The sequence below is a fragment of the Pelodiscus sinensis genome, chromosome 2, assembly GCF_052426305.1.
Source record: "Pelodiscus sinensis isolate ZL-2025 chromosome 2, ASM5242630v1, whole genome shotgun sequence".
Classification (NCBI taxonomy): Eukaryota; Metazoa; Chordata; order Testudines; family Trionychidae; genus Pelodiscus; species Pelodiscus sinensis.
This window is the reverse complement of record NC_143053.1, coordinates 170,202,451-170,222,757: the sequence shown is the minus strand read 5'-3', so window position 1 is coordinate 170,222,757 and position 20,307 is coordinate 170,202,451. Positions and strand designations below refer to the sequence as shown.

Sequence of the window (20,307 nt, the reverse complement as noted above, 5' to 3'; positions counted from 1 at the left end):
GATTCCAAACCAGCATGGTGTATGTGAGAGGGCACCTCTCACCTTTAAGGAAGAAGATAATGAGCTCTTCTGGGTTTGGCCAGCACAAACTAGATACAGCTGCAAGGCTTGCTCTGCCTGGAGAGACACCTCCTCGTAGTATGTACTTACAGGGTCATTTCCACTGCTTACATCTTTGGCTTCTTTGAAGATGTACACATATGTGCTTCACTGCCAGAGAGAGAGAGACTGTACCCTTTATGGGTGGTATTCCTGAGACCATTTATTCTCTGCTACTTTAAAAACCTCACACACCTCAATCTGGGACAATGCCAATGATGTATCTCACTAACGGGGTAAAGTTGTAAACAGATGCTTGGAACTTCTCATAACCGAAGCTTGAGCCCAGATGTACAGCACCTTCCTTTAACTTATGGACCATGAATTTTATTTGAAACATTAGCTTTAATAGGATGTTTCTTTCTAATGTAACACTCAGAGTTGTATTTCCAACATTAACTGCTGTACAGTATTACTGTCGTGAGAGATAACAAAGCCCATTTATAATGTACTTGTGGAGCATAAACAGGACAAAAAAGAATCAAACACTGATCTGTTAAATACTCTGCACCATAGCCTCAGATTATGTAAATTAGCATTGCTCCATTGATCTCAACAGAGTGATGCCAATTGGCACCAGCTGTGGAGCTGACTGACAGTTGCTTATGAAGGTGGAGTGTAGACCAGAGAGATCAGTTGAAGAGCTCATATACACTGCACACATATTTTACATTGTATATATACTAGAAAAGCAGCAATAATTCTGAAGTGGTGGTGTCTATCTAAATTTTTTGTCAAAGAAAATGAGAGAGGTTTTCACCACTAAATCTTTTGAAGACTGATCCTCCTCCCCCCAGAGCTCTAACTTATATGTCAACAATAATAATAATAAAAGAACAGCTGGGGGAAAAAATTCCCTGCATTTTTGTTGATATCATAAATTACAATTATTTGATCTTTTTTCTTTTGACTTATTGTTTCACAGGAAACTCTTGGATATGTTTTCTTGTCAAGCCCAGACTTTTTTTTTTAATATTTCAGCAACTCAAGAGAAATACTGTCATTATAGTTGGTAAGCAACAGATTAAAGATGCTCACTGGTAACATTTAAAAACTTTCCAGTAAAAAAACCCAAACAAACCAAAAAACACGATCTAAAACAAAAACAGTAAACATCTATACAAACAAAAGCAGCATTGGTCATTTCTGAAAATGACACAAAATAACTAGTTTCTAATTAGACATTAACAACTCATTTATTTCAGTATCAATTCAGAAAGGCATTAACATCCTAACTGTTCCTACATATTTGAACAGTTCCACTGAAATCAATGAGAACTATACATGCTGAAATTGCATATAAATATCTAACTGTAGTTTCAGATTTGGGCAACAAGGACATGACTAGTAAAAATCTGTATTGCGTAACAAAGATGTACCAGGTGAATACATATTGTTTTTGCCACTTTTTCTTTCTGGGCATATACAAGAAAATTTCAGTAAATTGGATAATTTATAGAAATGCGTTTTAAACCACACTCAGAATTACATACAGTTTTATAACATCATCATCAGCAATGGCACTGCTTAGTGCCACAGAATGGTTGTGTCAGACATGCATGAGAGTATATGAAGAATGCTATTTTTTCATCTCCAAGATGGCACTGCCTGGTCCTCTGTGCTTAGCACTGCAGATGTTGCAGAAGGGCAATGGGGACATCTGAAAATGTAAAAGAGAGGTGCGCATTAGTGGAATACTACTCTATTTTGTAGTGAAACAGTTGTCATATGAAAATGTATCTAAGAATTTGGGAAGGCAAATGTAAGTCACCTCAGGAATTCCACATGCAGTCAGTAAAAAGCTATCTCCTGTGTAGGTTCACGCATACAAATACACATAGGAAAGCAGTACAGGTTAAACCTCTTGACTAGGACTCTGGGTCCAGCAACATCCAGGGTCCTGCTGGGGGTGAGAGATGACTGGGAGACTGGCCACAGCCAGGGTGGAGCCTGTCTGGTGACCAGGGGTCAATGGCTAGGTTCCTGGCCATGGCTAACAGTGGAGCCAAGCTGGCAGAGCAGGGGCGGGGAGCCCAGTAGTCAAGGCCGGGAGTGGAGCCCTCTGGCTATGAGGAGAGACTAAGAGCTGGGGCTGGCGGCCTCCCTAGGAGAGCCCAGAGGCTGGCAGCAGAGGGGCTGGAATCATCCTCCCCTGGTGCATCAATCTCCCTCAGCCAGGAACAGTCAGGTCCTTAGGTTGCCAGATCAGAGAGGGTCAACCTGTGTAACAGACTATATTGTGCATGGAGCCAAGAAGCAGTATATTCCTCATTGTCTTTGGAAGTGCTTTAACAGACACCCTTCAGAAGGAAGTATATGTATACAACAAATGTATAATGAAGCCAAATTCTGCCCTTGTGAGGATTAAATACTTATGCAAATACCTATGTGGAACAAAAGCAGCATAAATTTCTTGGCAGACTGTCCTGGCTCTTTGGAAGCTTTGTGCTGGTGGATCTGGCTGTGGGTGGATTTCTGAGCCACATCCCCAGATGGTATATATTGGCACAGCTTCATGAATTTCAAGGGAGCTATGCTGATCTGCACTAGCTCAGGATCTGGGCCAACGTCTCTGTTTTGCTATTCAAATCAAACATTTTTTAACTATGTTCTTTACTTTTGCATTCTTCTACCTCCAATATGCCCTACTATGCCCATATGCATCAAACAGGTTTCCTATATCTGTAACTGGTACCGCACCAAACAGCAACTGGTCAGCAGAAACTCTGAGGACCAACAACTAAATGCAAGAATATTAAGACTCCTATAGTATCAATTACAATAAAAGTCAGCTTTTGAAAACAAATCCTTGTAAATATTATCTAGTCCTTTCCATCTAGGAACACCACTTCAGTCTGGCTTTTGGTATTGTGGTCTTTTAGACAAAATTGGACTATTCTTCAGATAATCCTATTCATAGTAATTATTGCTAGTAAATATTGTTTGGTCAAACAAATTTCTAACAAACAACAGCTTTTAAGTAAAATATTTAAGAGGCTTTATTATTATTATTATAGAAACATGCTAATAAAATAAAGATGTATGTGATAAATATTTAAATATATAATTTTTGGTGTGCGAATATGGAGATGCCTACATTTACTAGAGGGAGTAGTTCTTTAGACAATGACTTGACTTTACCACAAAACAGACTTAAGTAAAAAAATATCATAAATACCAACTGATTTTCCTTTTATTAACTTTGACACTTATTTCTAAATCACTGTCCAATTTATAATATATGGTTATAGTTATTATATTTTCACTTTACTGACAAATAATTCAATTTAAAAGAAAAAATTCTCAGCAGAAAAGTGAATATAAACAAAAGTTATTTAATTTAATTCACTAAACTATGAAGACACTTTCCTCTCCAGAACAAATCAGTGAATATAAGTGCCTTAAAGTATTTTATTCTGGAATTTAATTAAATTAAAACAGATCTTACAGAGGTGCGTGGACAAGTTTAAAAAAATAAAATGACTCATTCATAAAATCTCTAAAACGCATTACATATTCAGATTGGAGAAAGTAAAAATATTTGTCTCATCTGAAAGCAGCATTTTTCAATTAAATTATATGTATTTTGGTTGCAGTTGAGTTAACCACCTTTCTTCTGGACACATACTGAGATATAATCAGGAATAATTACAATAATCATTTTATAATCCCTGACAAACATGTGCCCTTCGCTGTGGATGGCAAAAGCAAATCATTTGTCCTTTTGTCTTTGAGGAAGGTGATCTCTCATATCCACAGAAATTAAGCTTGTTGCTTACTGTGCTAGGTACGGTGAGGCACTCTTTGTGAAACATATGTCTGCAATGGAACACTGTCACACTGAAGGATTTGGATGCATCTGGGGAGGGAAAATAAACATATTACAATGAAATAGTGAAAGAATGAGATGATGGTTATAATAAATGTACCTTATCTATGCAAAAGAAATCAACATATTCCATTATCTGTGCAGAATACTAGTAACATTTAAGTAGCACCCTTCAGCACAAGTAGCACCACAGTTAATACTGCCCAATATGTTCCATCATTAAAAATAATTTTCTAATGCTTTTAACTCAATCCATATGGGATGAAATTTCTATACTGCATTTCTGTCTGAGATTTGATGATTTTTTGGTGGTACTGCTGCTGATGGCAATGTCAGTTAAAACAGTTTAAATCATTTCTGTGAAAAAGGTTCAGGAAAATATATTGTTTTGCCCAGGTTAAATATTTTTCTACAACTGTTATTTAAGAAGCACCTCCATAGTTTCAAGAAAAGACTTTAAATTTGTCAAAGGGTTGTTCCGAAGTTGGGGATATGCTTTTTGAGGCCCACATGAAAATTTGGGCAACCGTTAAGCATCCGAATAACTCTTATGGTACATAAATGTGTCTATAAATTCACAAAAAAATTATTTCACTATCATTAATATGCAGCTACCTCAGAAGTATAATACATTAAGAACAGGTAACCAATTATCAATGGAACATTCTCTTTTGCCAGATTTTCTAACATCATAGGCTTGTGCTAAGCTTGATGTTGGTGAACATAGTAGTGTCACTTTGTGAATCTAGCTGATGGTTTGACCAAACACCCTATTTCAGTTCTACTTTCCTCCTCTATGCCACATCAACATTAATTTTGCAAAAGATGGGGTGGAGGAACAAAACTGAAATGAAAATGCTTCCTTTAATGCTCTATGCCATTGCTCAGTATCTGGCTTTTTCACATTAGAAAGTAATCTTATTCAAATGCTTAATCATAAGCATTCTCATTTGGAGGGCTCAGGCCAGCTTACTATATTGAATCAAGATGTAACTTTCTTATGCTAAGGAACAAGTGAAGAAAACAAGCACCAGCATTCATATTATTGATATAGCACCTTTCCAAAACAGGTATCTCTATGTTTTGCTGAATTTCTAATTTTCATGGCTAACCTCAGAAAATGTTGTAAAACTACAATCTGTTATATGATTAATGCAAATATCTTAGCACTGAATGAAGCCATGTGTTTTCAAATGCTCACTAGTAACAGGTTTATTCCACGAACAATAATTTTATATTTATATTTCCCAATAAAAGGATTTTCTCTCATAAGGTCTCTTTCCCACCAAACATCTTACCTGTAGGAAGTATAGGGGAAAGACATGATTCACAGATATTCTCCTCTGTTTAAAAAAAAAAAAAAAAAAGAAAAAAGAAAACACATTTAAAAATTAATTCCAAAGAACACTATGTTATCATCATGTCTCAAGTGAGTAGGGATCTGTCTTTACTATAGAAAGTCCAGCATCCAATGCTTCATTGTGAGGAATTATTTATAATGCTCTATGCAGGCTATTAAAATTTAAGAATGAAACAGAACCGGCATTATTTCTGTTTGAAAATATGTAGCAAGGTGCTCAAATTCTGTGACGAATGGACCATTTAAGTACCTTGATTGACAGTCAGATCAGAGCTATAAACCCTCAGAAAGAGCTTTGAAAGATGTCTGTTTTTTCTATGTCCACTATGCTGTTTCAGAAGCTCTGACCCTCTACCCTCACAAAGGTCAGGTTCTTTCCTGCTGGAATTATCACTGCATTTCCTTGGAGTTACACAATTTCTGGTGTTATAATTAAGTTAAGTATTGACACTGGAGACCTGTAGTTTGCAGGAGGCAACAATTCCTCATTAAAGATGAGGGCTTGCAGCATTCCCTTCCAATTTATCTAAATTAGGTATGAGGCCTAAGCCCTCGGCAAGCTTACAGTGTAGTCTAAAAGCAAAGAATACTGCTCAATAGTTTCGAAGACTATTGCATTTTGTTTGTACCCACCATCCACACGGACGCCTTTCATTTGAGTCCGGTGCATTTTCTTCAACAGGGACAGTGAGTCTGCAACAAGTATCTTCTTGCATCCCTCACGCAGCAAAATCTATCACAAAGAAAGAACACAATCAGATAAGATAATACATTCACTCAAATCCTCCCATCTATGATATGTCCAACCTTAACATTTTTTCATTTGACTAATAAGAAATGTCAACTCAGTACTTGAAGCATTCCCTATATCACTGCTTTGCAAATTCTGAACCTGGGAATTCCCTGCAAAATTAAGAAATGTTCCATTATCTTCTCTTGAAAAACATCCTAACCAAACCACTAGCAATGTTATTAACTTTCAAAGGCAAACTTAAGCTGATAGTAGGGAGGGGTCAAAAACTTTAGATACCTGTTCAATTTAATACAATGGATGAAATTGCTTATGGTAAGGTTCCAATGGAAGAAAAATCTAAGGGAAATCAGAATTCAAGAGAGCTTGTAATTTCTCAGAGATGCAACAGCAAACTATCCCAACATAAGGAAAGATAGGTAGACTACTAAGAAGCCACTATGGCTGCATGAGGAACTCTTTAACGACCTGAACAACAAAAAATAGAAATATGAACACATTTCTAAGGATGAGCATAAAAGAGTAGCATGCCAACATGTAGGAATCAAATCATTAAGGCTGAAACATAAAATGTATTAGATATGTATTAAAAGGTTGCATAAACATTAAAAACAAGAGAAAGACCAATAAAATATAATTCATTCACTTAGTATGGATGAAGAATTATTAATAGAGGATATCATGAAGGTTGAGGAGTAAAATGCTTACTTTTCTTTAGCCTTCTTTAAAAATGTAAATTGTGACCAGATACTTAACACAATTAATATTAAAAGCAAGTGAAAAGGAATAAAGGCAAACGAGAGAAAGAATGCAAGAACACAACTCATTATATAAGTTAGATGTATTCAAGTTAGCAAAACTGATGAAATTCACCCTAAAGTACTTCAGGAACTAGCTGAAACAATTTTGGTTGGAACCATTAACAATTATCCTTGAGACCTAATGAAGGAGTAGGAAGGTGCCAGAGGACTGAAGAAGAGCAAACATAGAATTTATCATTAAATTGGATCAGTCAGTCTAAGTTCAGTAGTTGGAAAGATATCGGAACAAATTATTAAACAATTTATAAGTACCTAAAGGATAAGAGGGTTATAAGTAATAAGGAATATAATTTGTTAATAACAAATCATGTCAAATCAACCTAATTTTCATCTCTGGATACGGCTACTGGCCTAATGGATAGAAGCAGTATTGGTGATATTATCTTGGCTTTAGTAAGACACCTGACAGTCCCTTAGGACATTCTCACAAGCAAACTACAAAAATGTGCTCAAGATTAGATTACTATGAAGTGCAAAATCCCTGAATGAGTGTACCGAGAGTAGTTTATTAATGATTCACTATATGGAGTAATGAATTAGTGGGATCCTGCAGGGGGTGTCCTGGGACCAGGACTATTCAATATTTACATTCATTATTTGGATTATGGAGTGGAGGACATTTAAAAAATCTGTTATTGACTCCAAGTTGGGAGGGGTTGTAGCATTTTGTAAGACAGGATCAAAACTCAAAACCATCTTGATAAATTTGAGAATGTGTCTGAAACCAAAGTCAAGACAGATACATGTAATGTACTACAGCCAGAAAGGAAAAAAATAAAAAAAATGCTAATCTACATTGTAAGATCTCAGCTGGAGACCTATGGATAATTTGGGGTACTTTTGGAAAGATATAGACAAAATGGAGAGAGTCCAGAAGAGAGCTACAAAAAGATAGGTTTAGAAAACCTGATCTATGATTTTAAAAACTTGTTTAATCTTTAAAAAAGAAAACTGAGGAGGGACTTGCTAACAGTTTTCAAATAAGGTTGTATCAGGTTGTGATAAAGAGGATGGTGATCAATTGTTTGACAAAAGGTAGAACAAAAATAAAGGGCTTAATCTGCAGCAAGGGAGATTTGGATTAGATATTAGGAAAAAACTTGTTCCCCATAAGCAGTTACGTACTAGGATAGGCTTCAGAGGGAAGTTGGAGGTTTTAAAGAAGTCAGAAATGGTCTAGATATACTTGGTTCTGCCTCAGCTCAGTGGGAGCAAGGTGAGAGGTGGGGCGGACTACATGACTTGTCATGGTTCTTTCCAATACTACTTTTCTCTGATTCTAGAATCACATTGGTTCCTTCTGGCCCTCATCATCTAGTAATTCAGCTCTTCGAGCATGCAAGACAGGCAAAGCGAGCCACACAAGTTAAAGTACTAAAAGTACAGTAAGAGGACAACTCATCATTAAGGAAACATTTCTTCAGCATGTTTGTTCACATGGATTCTCCTCTTGATGCACACACTTCCCATGAGGATGTGGAACAGGCTCTGCCCATGGTGAGCCTGGACCTATGGTAGGCAGGGGCTACTTCACAGAAACCTCCAGGTACCGCCTGGCCACTCCCTCCCTCCGCTTCTGATAAGGGGTGGGGAGAGTGGGCAGGAGGTATCTGGAGACGGTGCTGAGGGGAACTGGCTTTTAAGTTGGCACCCCCCCAGCACACACTCCCTCCCTTGCTGCCTCTGATATGGAGGCAGCAAGGAGGGGAAGGAGGGATGCAAGTAGTTAAGTATTCCACTCAACTACCCAATAAGCCTAGACTACTCAACTGCTAGCTTACATCCCTAATTTATATGGAAGTCTGACACACCTCTGGGCAGAAACTTGGGGTGAGATCTGAGTGTAACCCTGTCCTTATGAAATAGTATAAGGAGTATTTTGGATCTTCCCTACCCTTTAAGCTGATGTTATAGTCATTAACAACAATCTTCAAGTAGAGGTGGTATAAGAACAGGTTGTTAAAGTTTCCATGGGAGGACTCATTACCTTGCTAACATCCATACTGAGGCTTCTGAAGAGGGAAGGGGTTCCCACCCCAAAAGAAGATCATGAATAACATCCCTCTGGAATCTAGCCCCAGAGGGCGGGGGGGGAATTGCATGACCTGGGATAGGAGAGTGACATGCAGATATTGCTCCTAAAAATGGACCCTTCTGAAGCTGCTGGAAATCCCAAATTGGTGTCAGGGCTAGTAAACAGCCCAATGTTGCTCAAATTGGTGATGACAAGACAGAAAGCTGGTACTGAGAGGCTAAAATAGAAACCTTTTCCATTTAGCTTTGTAGGTCAGTAATGGTGGTTCCAACGGATGCACATTAGCACAGCGTGCAGAAAGAAGGTGGACTCTGCAGGAGTTCAGTCTCATTGCCACAGGGAGTAAGAAGAATAGTTGGACCTGCTCATACCATTATGCCCTTGCCATGGAAAGGGAGGGTACAAGGATATCTAGGCTGCAGTCACAGCCTCAGGAGATTCCATTAGCCAAAACAAACCAACTTTGTAGGCATGGGGTGCATGTGCCTGGAGAATAGAACCCATGTGGACAATCAGTGGAAGAATTTTGAGCCAAATCTAAGTTAAGTACATTGCCAAGAGATGGGCCCTTCATTTCCATAGAAAAAAAATTGATTCATTATCCCTGCTCAGCAATCTCTTAAAAATATTGTTGATCCCATTTCAAATTGGGAAGGTCCAGGCATGTGCTGACTCAGACAGATGAGTGAACACCTCTCACTTAGAAGCAATCACCCTCACCAAATGGAGAGTTTCACATTGTCTAAGCCTAGTTCTCTCACTCCTCTGCCTTTTATAAAAGTGAGAGCAGAAGCCAAATATTCTCATGGGTCAAAGATCATCCCCTGAGGTCTTCATGCCCCCAGAAAACTAATGCACCATGGGGCAACTTTTCAATCACCAAGTAAGATTTTACTTTTTTCCCATAAAGATAATTCTTTTAAAATACATTACCATAAAAAGCTGTAGCCTTCCCATTATTATTTCCCGTGTTCCTCCCACATGTTACATCTCAACCCCATAAAGAGGGATTAACAGGCATTTTTTTTTTTTTTTTTTTTTTTTTTTACAGTGCCACACCATTTTCAATCACTTATATCTTTTGCCCTACACCTACCTTCACTCTTTCCCAAGTTCCTCTCTTTCTCCTTGCAGCGGTATCTTCCTTGTCATCTTATTTCCCTCACTCCCTACCAATTTGTACCTCTATTTAAAAATAAAAAAAATAACAGGCAAAACAACCCCTCCTAATAAAAAATGGGAAAAAAAGAGAACCATCCTGTTACTAAGATTCCTTCTACATCCCCCAAGAAAAGGCACTTGGGAACACATTACCTGTAATAAACATTTCCTAACACTGACAACCAAGACCCTTCACAGTTTATTTTTGTTTCAAATGGATTTCACACTGATAAGTCATTTATTCAGAAGCATTGGGTGCCAAGAAAATTAATCAAAGCTTTAGCTTTCATCTCTCATTAGTGAAAGTCCCAGTCCCTCTACATTTCTCTAACTCATTTCATTAGATGAACATCACTTTTCAGCAAAATATTGCAAAATTCAAGCCTGGAATGAATGGTGTTGTATTACATTCAATATTATTACACAGTCCCTAATGATGCAGAACCAAGGAAAGGCCATTTAAATTTCGGCTACATGAAACATGGTTATGCAAATATAACAGTCCTGAATAAGTCTTAAGTTCCCATTTTTTCTACACTGCATGAGTGGTTTGAAATAATTAATTTCCATGAAATCTGTTTTCAAAAACGGCACTCTCAATCATGGTTTTTAGTTTGACAATCCTACAAACAAAGTGTGCCATACAAGGAGAATGACTGCACCATTTCTTCTGATTATCTGCACTCAAACACTGAATAAACTAATCTGAAACACTCAGCTGTACAACTAATTGAAAGAATATATCACAGCAGGGCGAATTACAACTAAGTGAACAGTTCCCCAAACCTGAAGTTGCACACTCACTGGCTGAAAAATTAGATAATTATATATCTGAAATACATTTTATAAGTCTAAAGACATCTCTGAACATTTTATATTCAGCATGCCAGTGGGTACCAGTCATGTCCTCCAGTATTAAATATAACAAGCTATAAAAATCATACAACCACAAAGCACAATTAATTGAATTCAGTTCTACAATACATAAAAAGATAAAAATAGTAACCTCTAACTTATTTCCTGCTATTTGTCTATGTAATAAAATTGAGTAAAACATATAAAATCAGAGGAAAAAAAATCAAACTATTTGATACTTAAACATGAAGGCAGTATATGAGTGTTGAGAAAAAGAAGCCTTAGAACAGATGCACCAGTAGACACATTTTTGGCCATGGAAAGCCTGTGCAGGACTAAGTGGACTCTCCAAAAAACAAACAGTACAAAGCCAAACAGAGAGAATCTGTTAAGAACTAAGAAATATTTGGCCTTTACATCACATCAAGTGGCTCTTTGTCAGACCTTATTCTGCTAATAACTGAATAGAATAGGCAAGAAGAAAAAGTAAAGAGGTCTGTGATGGGGTGGACAAGGCCCTCATATGGTTGCTGGAAGCCTTGGAGCAGAAGAGAGGTCCTCCAAGTAGAAGAGAGTGGCAGCCTCTGCTGCAGCCAATCAGGCCGATATAAGAGAAGCTGCTAGGCCAGGGGATGGCAGTTCTTTCCTGGAACTCAACCCAGGCAGACCTATGGGCTGACTGGGAGAACAGCAGCACTGTGGACAGCTCCAAGTGGGAGCTGGACTTCATACCTGGTCAGAACCAGGTCCCATGGCTGAAGACTAACCATGAAGCCAACAGCAACCCTTGCAGAGCTCTGGACAGGGAGGACTTGACCACAAGGCCCAAGAAAAAGGGCTGGATGGAGCAGTTTCCTGGTAAAGTGGCCCAGGGACGTGACAGCAACCAATCACTTTGAGACTCAGCAGGTAAGTGCTACTTATAGGGTCCCTGGTCCAGGACCTAGAGGAATGGGTGGGCCTGGGTCCCTCCGAGCAGCCACAACAGGGGGTAAATACTGGTCCCAGGCCAAATACTGGACACTTCCTCTCCCACAGACAGACGGGTAGAGACTACAAGACTACCCTCGGCCACCAAGGGGTGCTTACAAGAAGGGCGGAGCCTGTTACAAGGTCCTATGTCAGAATTCCACTGACAGATTCAGGGAGTTCAAAGATTGACTGGATAATTTAAAATCCATGTACAGAAAAGAAAGCAGTAGAAAACTGAATATATTTCAAGAATCAATTGCCATTATTAGAATGAAAATGGCAAATAGATAGGTCACTGTGATGGGGCGATACAGCCCTGCACTCGCGCCCGGATTGGCGCGGGTGAAAAACTGGGGCCACAACTGGCAGGGCTCGGATGTGTGGTGGGGGACGCTGAGGCTGGAAGTGGAGGAGGCATGTTGGGCATGAGGGAACGTCCCAACGCCACTGCAAAGGGAGGAGCGGGCCTCTCAAAAGGTCGCCCTCAGAATGCCGGGGGGGGGGAGGGGAAGTAAGTGGGGGAAAGAGAAGGGGAGATTGTGTAGGAGACATGGGACAAGGACCCTGAAGGAGGAGAAGGGAGGAGGCAGGGGAGCAAAAACAGGACAGATATCGGGCCGGCCGAGGGTGAATCTGACGTGAACGACCTGGGGGAAGGAAGTAGCCCAGGATGCGCATAGAACTCGCAAGCCCGTGGGCTAGGGAGTTGAGGGCAATGGCTCCTCCAGTTGAGACAGGGACCGAGAGTCTCTGTGTCTTTAGGGTTCTGGGCTGAGACTCGGAGAGTGGGAGGGCCCAAGTCTCCCTTTCCCACCTGAATGCGCCCTATTCAGTCTGGATCCCATCTGCAGCAGGTGCGAGTGATAGGTAGCACTTGGGAGCGACAAGAAGCCCACATGGGGGCCCTCCCCTGCAGGGCTTGTCCTGGGCGGGAACCCCAAATAGGGCGAGAGCAAATAGGTGGTCGGGGAAAAGGCCCGGGTGAGGACCGGGAGTACGTGACCGTCTAACAGTCCCACTAGAAAAGACTGAGCTACACTCACTAGCAGTGAAACAGGGGAAAAAGGAAAAAACAAAAACCCTGAAATGCTGCAAGATCAAATTCTCTTGGAATACAAAAAAGGATTGTTTCTCTGTAGAAAATATTCCAGGAAAACTAACCTATTTTCTAAAAAAGAATGATATTATTACAAAAGAAAAATCAGAAAAATGAAAGAACTGGAAAAGTGTCAAGTTCATACAGTACCTTTCATTTTATTTAACAAAACCTCATGAACGAAGCCCTTTGCAAGTAATAAAAATTTCATCCTCTGTTTAGATCACATTACACTGCATTAGGGCAGATGCTATTGCATAATTTGATTGCCAGCCACACACACTGTAATTAAATTATTAAAGGCATGATTCTGCATAATACAAGCATATTCTCAAGTCATCCCTATTCAGGACAGTACTTAAGCAGATGCTTACATTTAAGGGCATGCTTAAATGCCATGAAAAAAAAAATCATGAGCACATGCTTAAATTCTTTCCTGAAACGGGGCCTAAATGAGTTTAAATTTCTGAATGAAAAAGATCTGTTGTAACAAAACCCACTTCATGTAGATATTGTTATCAATAGGCACAGGTAGGCAGTATAAGTTGTGATATGCCCCCTACTGGTCTCTTATTGAACCAGCAGCTTACATTGTATTTAGGACAAATGAAGAATGAGGTAGACTACATTAAACAGAAAACATTCAACATAAATTTTTCAGATGGATTTTTAATCAGTATTCAACCAGTCATGACAGATAAGATAGGTTCAGTCAACATAAATTAGAAAAAAGTTCATATCATGTGAGTAATTTCATAATTTAATAACTGAATAGTCACAGATATTAAAATATTAACTAAAATCGATTATATATTTAATATAATCAAAAAAGATCTTAGATTAAAGGCTCTTTTGCATTATCCTTCACTAGCAGTGAAAAAAATGTATGAATTAAAATTTATTTTTTTAAATCAGAAAGTAGCATCTTAAACATATTCTGCACATTCTAAAGATAGGCCTACAAAATTTAGGCCAAAATTTTCAGATATATGTGTTTAAAGTTAGGCACCAAGTTACATGTAGTTACTTGTATCGTCCACTGTCATTATTACTAGGGAAGCAACAGACTGAAGTTTCAGAATTTTGAGTCAAGAGCCTCTCTTCTATGCATGTAGAGTGAAAAGTTATGTGGTTGCATCAGCTGTACAGGACCATATTTTCAAATGTTTGAACCTCTTCAAAGAGTAACCTTAACTCTGAATGTCCTGCGTTCTAAACAGAGTATTTTTAACAAAAAAAAGTTGTTGTATTTTTATAGTTCTTACATGCTCTCTAGTTTACTGAGGTGCAGGACTGGGAATGTACAGTGTACTCAAGGTTTTAACTGAAATGAAATGTTTGATTCAGTAGTAAAAACACTTGGCATTGGTATTCTAATTTAAAGTAAGGGGTGCTGCAATATAATAAATGACTGTTGGTTGCTTGGCAGGGAAATCCTTTATGATGCAAACATAAATTAGTTATTAATTTTGATAGAATGTCTTTATTCTACCTTTAGTCTTCAAAACTAAAAAGATTGTTTGTCTGTTTTCCAAAAAGAACTGAATGTTCCAAAACAGATAAAAACAAAATTTTAACAATTAAATTAAAAAAATTTAAAAAATTAAAAAACAGTAAATTATTGCTTTATCATCAGACTTTCAATGTAACCTGGTGCAATTTGGTGTGCCGGCCAGAGTTTTGACCGTGACTTAATAATATTACAAATGCTTTCAGCAAAATAGCAATTTATTCTCTGCTAGATAAAACAGTGCTCCTAGGCCTCTCACTTTTAATGGATGAGTGGACCCACTTTTAAGAGAATGCACTATTTTATGGCTATATAAATTAAAATGTACTTGTCAGTGGCTTACTTAATTTATGATTTAATATTCGTTGAAGAGTTAGATTTTTAAAAAGACATAAAATGTAAGAACATTCAAATTGTGGCTTTAGTCTACATTTTATTCAATTTATACTTCTAGAAGAACCTCAAAAGCAGCCCTGCATAAAGCTCGAAGACTTGTCTCTCTCTCCAAGATGTTGGTTCGATAAAAGATATTACCTCATTTACCTTGCCTCTCTAAAGTACTAACTAGCAGATAAAACCAAGATTTAACATACCTAATGGAACATGAATTTATTACCTAAAAATACTTAAAGATAGGTACTGGAGGACTGAACACAGCTGGTGGTGGAGACCATGAGGTAGGAGAGAGTCATTTAAACCTCTAAAACCTGAGCTAAATAAATAAATCCTGCTGTAAATTATCACTGGTTCACCTTTACCCAAGATAGCAGCAATGGGAGTGGCCACTCATCTTCCCAGTATACATTTAAAGCTGTTCAGGCTACATCTACACCAGTGGTTCTCAACATATTTACCACTTACCTGTATGGCCCTGAGGATGTCACATGGGCCACAGCTCTATGCTGACTGGACTGCAGGTTGAGAACCACTGGTTTATACCATCGTTGTCCTTAAAGTACAAAGGCCACCTGTGATGTCTTTACATCAATGCACATATCATTCCCATGGGTGGAGCTAACTAGTGGTAAGAAGGGTGGGAAAATTTGGGAGCAAGATCCTATCAGACAAGGCTTTATTGTAGCTGAAGCAAACATCCTCTCTCTTATGCTGGAAGGGGAGAAAGAGGAGAGAAGTCAGCATTATTATTCTTCGTTATTCTTTCTGGAAGTGGGGGAGATAGTCCCTCACTTTTAGATGACTAAGGGTACGCCTAGACTACAGGCTTTTGTCGACAGATACTGTTGATGCAAAGGACAGTGTAGATGCAATAACACCTTCTGTTGACAGAACTCTATCGACAAAAGGCGTTATTCCTCGTCGAATGAGGTTTACCACCATTGACAAAACTGCCGAGTTCTTTCGACGTTATGTCGACAGAACTCAGTAGTAGTGTAGATGCAAGTATAGTTTTGTTGACAAAAGTCCACTTTTGTTGACAAAACCCAGTAGTTTAGACACACCCTAAGATGGACAGAATGGAAGGAGGACAAAGACTATGTCATACTGAAACGAAGTGGCATTGAGCATAAAGAAACAGACGTTGACAGAAGGAAAAAGCAAAAATGGAGTTAGAAGATACAAAATATGGCTAAGGAGGAAAAATTGGAAGAGATTCTGAAAATGCTAGAGGACAAGGAATTAAATGGGGGATGAGAACGCAAAGGAAATTAAATAACTTCAAACTCAACACTTCCACAAAGGTGTAATTTACCTTTTGTTTTTGGCACTTAGGTTAATTTGAGTTACTTGTTACAGATAATCCTTTGCATCTTTTAGTATTTTTGAGGGTAACAGGACTCTGTATTAGCCTATCTCCATTGTTACGAGCACCATGCATACTCCAATACAGAAGATTTTTCTACTTCAACACTTGCAAAATATTATGTTGATTAACAAAGAACTTAATTATGGATATAGTCCTCAGATATTACTTCTTTCCATATGTTTTAGTGTGTATGCACTTGCACACACATACGCCGCACACTTGCTCTAGAGAGACACCTACATGTAACACAGATCTTAAGTTATTCATGAAGAAGACTACAGAAAAAATGACTATTCATTCTGTTATCAAATAACAATATGATATAAATATGTTGGGCCCCAAAGTTGTGCTCTTGACTGTAACATAGTGAACTGCCTGGCATTCAACTTGTCCTCCACATCTTTTAATAACGAAGGGCTGTTGATCATGTTGAAACGTGACTGTTTCCAAACAGACACATCTGGTCAAACCTGATGCTTATTACTTATATCAATATGGCAAATCTCAAATGTGTGTGGCCTCTGTACAAATCAAGTGCCACTTGGACCGATATCTGGCAAGGTGCTTCAGGTGGGCTAAAACATTCCATTCATGTTCATCACTGGCAATGTTGGTGTGTTATTGAAGCTTTTGGTGCTTATGGGTTTGCCAGCAGCAGGGTGACATTCGTTGGTATACAGATTTTGGAATTTATTAGCCATTCATTCTCATGTGTCCATAACAAGAAAATGCTGGTAGAAGTAGTTCCTAGGTTTGGCTTTGGATATGGGCATTTCCTTTTCTCTTCCTGCCACTTCATATGGAGCTGCTGACACAACAAGAACTTAAACCTCAATATGGTGTTCATCAGTACCCATGTCTCACTTCATGCCACAGAATTGCTATAACCTTAGTTCTACAAGATTTGCAGTTTTAAAACAAGGTTGATGTCACAACATTCTTCATACAAGTTGCTGAAGGGTGTGAAACATGGCAACAGTTGCTCCTGTAGGAGCATCTTTTTAGCATCCTCCAGCACTGTCTCGGACATTGCCCAAATATTAGACACCTGCCACCTGCTTGATTTCTTATCCAGGCAGATTATTATTGGTTTTAATCTGGATGGTTTGATGGTAATGGCCAGAGATTTAGTTTTAATCAGGACTAATAACCAGATCCATGCATGCTGCTTCTTGCCAGACTATATCAGCCGTCAATTGAGACAATTCACCAAGGTGAGCCCATGAGACTGTCATTGGTGTATTCAAGAACTACCTTCCTAGGGATACTGAAATGTCTCTTTGAATCCCAGAAGCTTGCTCAACCCGATGAACCAAAGTTCTTATGGATGCCTATAGATAGCAGCAAACATGACTTATTGAATGCAGCTATCTTCTCAAAATGATGTTCCTAACTATATACAGGCTTCACAGCTACCTTGCCTACAACAGGCCTGCCCAGAAACAGACTAAGAGGCTCCCAACCTCCTTCTGTATCTGACCTTTCTTTTTTCCCTTCTCCAGTTCCCACCAGTCTTTACAGATCCAGGCTGATAAGATTGGCAGGCACAGCCAATTACCAGGCAGGTATTGGGCTATTCACACAGTCCCAATCCATTCCCCTTGATCGGGACTGGAGTGGCAGGAGCTGATTAAGAGCTTGTCAACCAGCACCCTGCCACAACTTCTATAGCTGCTACATTCAGCCTCATTATCCTTCTGAATAGAGGCAGAATAACCCCCCTTCTTCCAGTCATTGGGAATATTATTAGTATGCCTAGTGGTCTGGGACGGACTGTGAAGTTACAGTACAATACTGTCACCTGTATTCAGACACGTAGGAGTAATGCTACAAAACCTTGGTGCCTTCCCAGACTTCAGATGATAGACTGAGATTTCTCTCTCTTTTTGGTTGAAGAAGGTGGCTCTACTGGAATTTCCTGCCCCGCAAGTGGAAGGAGGACTGCAAGCAGTGGACAAGTGAAAAGCATCTTGCAGTGATCTTTCCATTGAGGCAACTGATCCTGCAGATTCTGGCCAATGCTGCCACCCTGATTCATTTTACCGAACAAGCTGGTGCCACCTTACCTGGAAGACACTGTAAAGTCAACCATCATAATCCCATATCTTTCATAAGAGACGATGACTTTTTGAAGTCGAACCTAGTCAGCCTTCACTTTCACTCTCAACAAATGTCTTTGAACACCCAAATTGAAGCTTTGTTTTTTCTTCAGCTCCAGCTGCCATAAACATATCCTCCCTGATCTAAGGATAATGCTTGAAGGGCTGAAACCCTACCACTGAGGCCACTGCCAATCACTTGACAAGCTGCCTTTCTTCATCAGCTCACAGAAGGAGTGAGATGTCACGCTCTAATGCTTTAGGTAGTTCGGAACAGGAAACCATCTGATAGCTTGGCTGTAATAGGACCAATTTTGGCCCCATTAGCTGGTCATCTTCTCAAGTTGGAAATGCTCTTTGTCAGCTGAAACTGATGGGTTATAACATCTAGCTATCCCCCAATTTCAAGACTGTGTTGGTAGGTTCTAGGGCTAGCGAGATAGAGAAGGTAGAGAAGTCTAAAAGAATGAGGATTGGTATTTTATGCTTATGACACACGCTCCCACAAGTGCAGAAAATTCACTCATTCACTCCCTTTTTGATCCCAAGAGTCTTCTTAGGGTTAGAAAATAAGGAGACCATTTAGTTAATATCATACAGATGAATAATATAGGATTTAACAAAGCTCCTACAAAAACTCGGTAGATTCTGCACTTCCTGATGGATTTGCTTGCACCAGAGGCTCACAGCAGCCCATAATTTTAGGCACCATGCCTAGGGCTTTAGTTTGCTGTTTGTAGAGCTCTTTTCATCATCGGCCAGTATATGGTAAAACAGAGAATAAACTCCAAGTGGAAACGGGGAGGTGGGTGTTGGGGGGGGGAACCTGAGCCCACCCTCTACTCTGGGTTCTAGCCCAGGGCCCTGTAATAGCAGCTGCCTATGTGAGTCCCCAACACCTGCTATAGCACAGCTCCAAGACCCCTGGGCTACGTCCCCACACCTTCCTTCTCTCTAGTTCGTCCTCCTACTGTTCAGTTGTCGTCATCTCCTTTCCTCCTACTCCCAGCGGCACCTCCTCTGTCCTCTCAACTACACATGCACCCCAACTGTAGGCAAAGCTTCTTTTATAGCCAGTCTGAACTGTCCTAATTAGTCAAGGGTGGCCTGACTCTGCAGGCCTGGTCAAGTAGCCCAGGTGTTCCTCTGCCCCTTATTGCCTCTGCTGGTTCTAAACCAGCCCCTCGCTATTACTTTTGGAACAGAGTTCTCTTCAGTCTGAGGCTTATAGATCTCCCCCCACTCCCTACTTTAGCCGTCTGCTCTGACCCTGTCACAAGGAGTATAACAGTTTTCCCTTTTTGGACTCCAGAGAAGATTTTGTCAGAGCCAGTGTGGGCTCCAGGGCCTGGGAGTCAGGAGAATGGGTTCTATTTTTCGCTACACTAGTTACTTCTTGTGTGGCATTTGTATAAGATATTTCATCTCTGTTTTCAGTTTCCTTTTTTGGAAAACGAAATATAATTGTGAGTAAACACCATTAAAGTGCTTTCAAATGAAAGGATGAAAAATGGCAAAAAAAGCATTATTATTAATAAGGTCTGGCAAACAGATAATTTTGGTTTGCTGCACAAATTAACAGTCAAATACCCCTCAGTTATATAATTTAATTGAAATCAATGGTGATGCATCATTTTACGCCCATGGAAAATGTGAACACACTGAATTCAGACCCCACTGGCAAAGGTGAATTTTACACCATCAATGACAATTTAGCAGTAGTCTTATTTCAAACAGTAGCTTATAGATTCTTTTGCAAGGAGAACTAGTCCTTGTTTTGTTTTTCTTTTGCTACACTACTGTATTAGCAAGCCCAACAGACATTTTATTAAGCCTTCTAACTTTTGTTAGTGCTATTAAATATATAGTTTAGCCCTAAAGCTATCTGGATCTATTTAAAATGAAGCCACTTAAAAACCACAATGCATTTCAAGGCTAATAGATTATTTTAGAT

At 39.2% G+C, this 20,307-nt stretch overlaps 1 protein-coding gene across 2 annotated transcripts in view; it reads right to left on the bottom strand.

Moving 5' to 3' along the window:
* Window positions 1-1,269: 1,269 nt before the first annotated feature.
* VPS41 (VPS41 subunit of HOPS complex) overlaps window positions 1,270-20,307 on the bottom strand; it is a 154,460-nt gene continuing 135,422 nt past the window's right edge. For both annotated transcript variants that reach the window (XM_006124074.5, XM_025185171.3), the window contains exons 26-29: window positions 5,922-6,021; window positions 5,227-5,271; window positions 3,879-3,958; window positions 1,270-1,759 (exon numbers count right to left, since the gene is read on the bottom strand). In XM_006124074.5, the coding sequence (XP_006124136.1) occupies window positions 1,679-1,759; window positions 3,879-3,958; window positions 5,227-5,271; window positions 5,922-6,021 (306 nt within the window). In that variant the 3' untranslated portion in view covers window positions 1,270-1,678. The remainder of the gene's footprint in view (window positions 1,760-3,878; window positions 3,959-5,226; window positions 5,272-5,921; window positions 6,022-20,307) is intronic.